Here is a 7,154-nt window from a genome sequence, read left to right as displayed (position 1 = left end):
CTATGTATAATCAGGTCAGAGTGTCGGTATCTTTACAGGTCCGTGTATCTATGTCTATACAGGTCCGTGTGTCTATGTCTATAGAGGTCAGTTTGTTTGTATCTTTACAGGTCCGTGTATCTATGTCTATACAGGTCCGTGTGTCTGTATCTATACAGGTCCGTCTGTCTGTATCTATACAGGTCAGTGTGTCTGTATCTATACAGGTCCGTCTGTCTGTATCTATACAGGTCCATGTATATATGTCTTAACAGGCAACACCAATGTATCTATACAGGTCCGTGTATCTATGTATAATCAGGTCAGAGTGTCGGTATCTTTACAGGTCCGTGTATCTATGTCTATACAGGTCCGTGTGTTTGTATCTATACAGGTCCGTCTGTCTGTATCTATACAGGTCCATGTATATATGTCTTAACAGGCAACACCAATGTATCTATACAGGTCCGTGTATCTATCTCTGTATAATCAGGTCAGAGTGTCTGTATCTATACAGGTCCGTCTGTCTGTATCTATACAGGTCCATGTATCTGTGTGTTTGTATCGATATAGGTCCGTGTGTCTGTATCTATAGAGATCCTTGTGTCTGTATATATACAGGTACGTATGTTTTTATCTATACAGGTCAGTGTGTCTGTATCTTTACAGGTCCGTCTGTCTGTATCTATACAGGTACGTATGTTTTTATCTATACAGGTCCGTGCGTCTATGTCTATACAGGTCAGTGTGTCTGTATCTATGCATTTCCGTGCATGTATCTATGTCTATATAGGTCCGTGTGTCTGTATCTATAGAGATCCTTGTGTCTGTATATATACAGGTACGTATGTTTTTATCTATACATGTCCGTGTATCTATGTCTATACAGGTCCGTGTGTCTGTATCTTTACAGGTCCGTCTGTCTGTATCTATACAGGTCCAAGTATATATGTCTTAACAGGCAACACCAAAGTATCTATACAGGTCCGTGTATCTATCTCTGTATAATCAGGTCAGTGTGTCTGTATCTATACAGTTCCGTGTATCTATGTCTATACAGGTCCGTGTGTCTGTATCTATACAGGTCCATGTGTTTGTATGTATACAGGTCCGTGTGTCGATGTCTATACAGATCAGCCTGTCTGTATCTACACAGGTCCGTGTGTCTATGTATAATCGGGTCAGAGTGTATCTTTATCTATACAGGTCCGTGTGTCAGTATCTATACAGGTCCGTCTGTCTGTATCTATACAGGTCCATGTATATATGTCTTAACAGGTCAATGTGTTTGTATCGATATAGGTCCGTGTGTCTGTATCTATAGTTGTCCGTGTGTCTGTATATATACAGGTACGTGTGTTTTTATCTATACAGGTGCGTGTGTCTATGTCTATAAAGGTCCGTGTGTCTATGTATATACAGGTCCGTGTGTTTGTATCTATACAGGTCAGTGTATCCGTATCTATACAGGTCCGTGTGTCTATGTCTATACAGGTCCGTGTGTCTATGTCTATACAGGTCAGTGTGTCGATGTCTATACAGGTCAGTATGTCTGTATCTATACAGGTCAGTGTGTCTGTATTTATACAGGTCAGTAAGTCTGTATTTATACAGGTCAGTGTGTCTATGTCTATACAGGTCAGTGTGTCTGTATCTATACAGGTCAGTGTGTCTGTATCTATACAGGTCCGTGTGTCTATGTCTATACAGGTCAGTGTGTCGATGTCTATACAGGTCAGTATGTCTGTATCTATACAGGTCAGTGTGTCTGTATTTATACAGGTCAGTAAGTCTGTATTTATACAGGTCAGTGTGTCTATGTCTATACAGGTCAGTGTGTCTGTATCTATACAGGTCCGTGTGTCTGTATCTATACAGGTCCGTGTGTCTATGTCCATACAGGTCAGTGTGTCTATATCTATACAGGTCAGTGTGTCTATATCTATACAGGTCAGTGTGTCTATATCTATACAGGTCCGTGTGTCTATATCTATACAGGTCAGTGTGTCTATATCTATACAGGTCAGTGTGTCTATATCTATACAGGTCAGTGTGTCTATATCTATACAGGTCAGTGTGTCTATATCTATACAGGTCAGTGTGTCTATGTCTATACAGGTCCGTGTGTTTGCATCTATATACAGGTCTGTGTATCTATGTCTATAAAGGTCCGTGTGTCTGTATCTATACAGGTCCGTGTGTCTGTATATATGCATGTCCGTGTATGTATGTCGATACAGGTCCGTGTGTCTGTATCTATACAGGTCCGTGTGTCTATGTCTATACAGGTCAGTGTGTCGATGTCTATACAGGTCAGTATGTCTGTATCTATACAGGTCAGTGTGTCTGTATTTATACAGGTCAGTAAGTCTGTATTTATACAGGTCAGTGTGTCTATGTCTATACAGGTCAGTGTGTCTGTATCTATACAGGTCCGTGTGTCTGTATCTATACAGGTCCGTATGTCTATGTCTATACAGGTCCATGTATGTCTGTATCTATACAGGTCAGTGTGTCTGTATTTATACAGGTCAGTTAGTCTGTATTTATACAGGTCAGTGTGTCTATGTCTATACAGGTCAGTAAGTCTGTATCTATACAGGTCCGTGTGTCTATGTCTATACAGGTCAGTGTGTCTGTATATATACAGGTCCGTGTATCTATGTCTATAAAGGTCCGTGTGTCTGTATATATACAGGTCCGTGTGTCTATGTCAATACAGGTCAGTATGTCTGTATCTATACAGGTCCATTTATCTGTTTATACAGTTCAGTGTGTTTATATCTATACAGGTCCGTGTGTTTGTATCTATAGAGGTCAGTTTGTTTGTATCTTTACAGGTCCGTGTATCTATGTCTATACAGGTCAGTGTGTCTGTATCTATACAGGTCCGTGTGTCTATGTCTATACAGGTCAGTGTGTCTGTATCTATACAGGTCCGTGTGTCTTTGTCTATACAGGTCAGTGTGTCTGTATCTATACAGGTCAGTGTGTCTATGTCTATACAGGTCAGTGTGTCGATGTCTATACAGGTCAGTATGTCTGTATCTATACAGGTCAGTGTGTCTGTATCTATACAGGTCAGTGTGTTTGTATCTATACAGGTCAGTGTGTCGATGTCTATACAGGTCCGTGTACTATGTCTATACAGGTCCGTGTGTCTGTATCTATACAGGTCAGTGTGTCTGTATCTATACAGGTCAGTATGTCTGTATCTATACAGGTCAGTGTGTCTGTATCTATACAGGTCAGTGTGTTTGTATCTATACAGGTCAGTGTGTCTATGTCTATACAGGTCAGTGTGTCTTTATCTATACAGGTCAGTGTGTCTGTATCTATACAGGTCAGTGTGTCTATGTCTATACAGGTCAGTATGTCTGTATCTATACAGGTCAGTGTGTTTGTATCTATACAGGTCAGTGTGTTTGTATCTATACAGGTCAGTATGTCTGTATCTATACAGGTCAGTGTGTCTGTATCTATACAGGTCCGTGTGTTTGTATCTATACAGGTCAGTATGTTTGTATCTATACAGGTCAGTGTGTTTGTATCTATACAGGTCAGTATGTCTGTATCTATACAGGTCAGTATGTTTGTATCTATACAGGTCAGTATGTCTGTATCTATACAGGTCAGTGTGTCTGTATCTATACAGGTCCGTGTGTTTGTATCTATACAGGTCAGTGTGTTTGTATCTATACAGGTCAGTGTGTTTGTATCTATACAGGTCAGTATGTCTGTATCTATACAGGTCAGTGTGTTTGTATCTATACAGGTCAGTGTGTTTGTATCTATACAGGGTCAGTATGTTTGTATCTATACAGGTCAGTGTGTTTGTATCTATACAGGTCCGTGTGTGTATGTCTATAAAGGTCCGTGTGTCTGTATCTATACAGGTCAGTATGTCTGTATCTATACAGGTCAGTGTGTTTGTATCTATACAGGTCAGTGTGTGTATGTCTATAAAGGTCCGTGTGTCTGTATCTATACAGGTCAGTATGTCTGTATCTATACAGGTCAGTGTGTCTGTATCTATACAGGTCAGTGTGTTTGTATCTATACAGGTCAGTGTGTGTATGTCTATAAAGGTCCGTGTGTCTGTATCTATACAGGTCAGTATGTCTGTATCTATACAGGTCAGTGTGTCTGTATCTATACAGGTCAGTATGTCTGTATCTATACAGGTCAGTGTGTCTGTATCTATACAGGTCAGTGTGTCTGTATCTATACAGGTCAGTGTGTTTGTATCTATACAGGTCCGTGTGTGTATGTCTATAAAGGTCCGTGTGTCTATGTATATACAGGTCAGTGTGTTTGTATCTATACAGGTCCGTGTGTCTGTATCTATACAGGTCCGTGTGTGTATGTCTATAAAGGTCCGTGTGTCTATGTATATACAGGTCCGTGTGTCTGTATCTATACAGGTCAGTGTGTTTGTATCTATACAGGTCCGTGTGTCTATGTCTATAAAGGTCCGTGTGTCTATGTATATACAGGTTCCGTGTGTCTGTATATATACAGGTACGTGTGTTTTTATCTATACAGGTCCGTGTGTCTATGTCTATAAAGGTCCGTGTGTCTATTGTCTTTACAGGTCCGTGTGTCTGTATCTATACAGGTCAGTGTGTTTGTATCTATACAGGTCCGTGTGTGTATGTCTATAAAGGTCCGTGTGTCTGTATCTATACAGGTCAGTATGTCTGTATCTATACAGGTCAGTGTGTTTGTATCTATACAGGTCCGTTTGTGTATGTCTATAAAGGTCCGTGTGTCTATGTCTATACAGGTCCGTTTGTTTGTGTCTATACAGGTACGTATGTCTATGTCTATACAGGTACGTATGTCTTTGTCTATACAGGTTCGTGTGTCTATGTCTATAAATGTCCGTGTGTCTATGTTTATACAGGTCAGTGTGTCTGTATCTATACAGGTCCGTGTATCTATGTATATAAAGTTCTGTGTGTCTTTGTCTATACAGGTCAGTGTACTATGTCTATACAGGTCCATGTGTCTATGTCTATACAGGTCCGTGTATCTATGTTTATACAGGTATGTGTGTCTTTGTCTATACAGGTCCGTGTGTCTATGTTTATACAGGTCAGTGTGTCTATGTCTATACAGGTGCATATCATTAAAGTAAACTGGTTTATAATGAAAGGTCTGTAGTACAATGAAAAATTACGCTGTAAGTATTTAATATCAGACATAGCATCAAACCACGAAAGTATAATATGGAAGTTGTTTGGCATGTATGAGATACATGATCCGGTATTAAATATATTGATATAGCAGACAATAAAATGTTCCAGAAAGAAATATTATTTTTCATCACATAACCACATTTTGATCTGATATTATCTCCTACCACTGTCCCCTTCACAACTATCTCCATTTCCTATTACAACCCCCACCCCCCACCCCCACCCCCCCCCCAAAAAAAAAAAAAAAAAAAAAAAAAAAAAAAAAAAGATTAATGTCAATTTTCACATATTGTATTCATAACAACAATTATATGACACTATAACATAATTTTCATTATACCTCTATAGAACTTATATTTTAGAAGTATAATGAAAATCGTGTATTAGTGGCATTTGAGGCCGGCGCGAATGCAAGGACAATCACAACTTGTCGTCTCTTTCCGTAAGTCTTAGCCGAAGACGTTCCGATTAGTGAAAATTGATTTTTAAAAACGATACAAATATTTGTGTCGCGCTATGGTTACAAATAACTATCTGGAGAATCTTGCAGGAAATTATATGCTAACATTTCAACAATATATTACACGCTTTATAAATTTATCTTTTAGTATAAACGTAGGACATTTTTTACGAAATTTTATATCATAGTATTACCATTTTGAAATTGTAGATTCCGTAGAATATTTCCGGTAAATTAATAGCTCCTTTCTTTTTTTAAGGCCCTGATTGCCCTGAATATTGAAAGCGACCCTATTTCCCAATACTTTGCTGTAAGAAGTTTATTCGATTTTGTTTCAAGACAATCGATTTTATGGTATACTGTGACATTTCAACAACAGAAACTTTCGTCTGCATATTTAACATGAGGTGTTTTGAAGGGGTTCTGTTTGGACAATCGTGATTTTTTATTTCGTCTGTAACCGCGATGCACGATGGTGAAAACGCGATGGTACGATAGTTAATCAAAGCACAAAAGGCGCTGGATTTGTTTCGGTCTCAGAATGTCAGAAAGGTGAAGGTTGTGAGATTATGAACCAATTTGTTTTTGTAAAATGCCACCAATGCTTTCCAGCGTTTTAATTGTAGTAAATTGGCTATAAGACTAATTGAAACACTGATATTCAATTCAATGTTTATTTGACTTAAACAATTTGAAAAAAAAGAGTTATTTTAACTTGGATTTGATCTCCAGACCTCTCGCTTTCTAAAGCGAGCGCGCAAACCCCTCGGCCACGGTGAAGTTATATGGTAACGGCCTGAAGAAAACCATATTATTCTAAATTAGGGTTTGTAACCCTTATTATTTCGACGCTAAATGTTGTTTTACACAGATGTAAATAATCATGGAGCTTACTATCAGCATGTAACTATATCTATAAAGAATGAAACAATATTAGAAATCTTCGACCATTCGGGAACTATTTTGCTTGAAAATTAATGCGCCTGTCATTTGACCATCTTTTACACAGTGATCCCCCCTGAATTTTTCGGCGTTAGTGCACATATAAAGGGAAGTAACCGCTTCAAAAAAGCGGACTACTTTCGGCATTTGCAATTAACAGCATCTGGGTCTGAAATTTCGCTACCATTATTTGTTTGGTCTGACAACCCAAACAAATAAAAACACAACGGTACGATGATGAAAACGCGGTGGTACGATGGTGAAATCGCGATGGCGCGATAGTACGATGGTGAAAATGTTATATCGCGTTTTCACCATCGTACCATCGCGGTTTCATTATCGCGTCGTACCATCGCGTTTTCATCATCGTACCATCGTGTTTCACAACGCACCATCGCGTTTTCGCCTTTGTAACATCGTACATCGCGGGTACAGACGAAATAAAAAATCGCGATTGTCCAAACGAAACACCGTAGTGTTGGGTTTATTTATTGGAATGTAAACACACTGGTGGGTCAGACGATGATTTTGAAGCAATTCAAGAAAATAGTAGATTCATCTCCCAAAAAATC

General features: G+C 38.9%; 1 protein-coding gene across 1 annotated transcript; it reads left to right on the top strand.

The window, feature by feature from the left end:
• Window positions 1-2,545: 2,545 nt before the first annotated feature.
• On the top strand, window positions 2,546-5,076 carry LOC132730532 (uncharacterized; the record flags this gene model as incomplete). Its single annotated transcript, XM_060716484.1, has 6 exons — window positions 2,546-2,605; window positions 2,772-2,891; window positions 3,155-3,754; window positions 3,996-4,187; window positions 4,622-4,813; window positions 5,053-5,076. Coding segments are annotated over exons 1-6 (1,188 nt in total), but the record flags the coding sequence as incomplete, so codon positions are not given.
• Window positions 5,077-7,154: the final 2,078 nt, after the last annotated feature.

This window comes from Ruditapes philippinarum, unplaced genomic scaffold (assembly GCF_026571515.1).
Source record: "Ruditapes philippinarum isolate M1 unplaced genomic scaffold, ASM2657151v2 ctg185_1_1_1_1, whole genome shotgun sequence".
NCBI lineage: Eukaryota > Metazoa > Mollusca > Bivalvia > Venerida > Veneridae > Ruditapes > Ruditapes philippinarum.
Note: the sequence above shows the minus strand (reverse complement) of the source record. Positions and strands in the feature narration are given on the sequence as shown.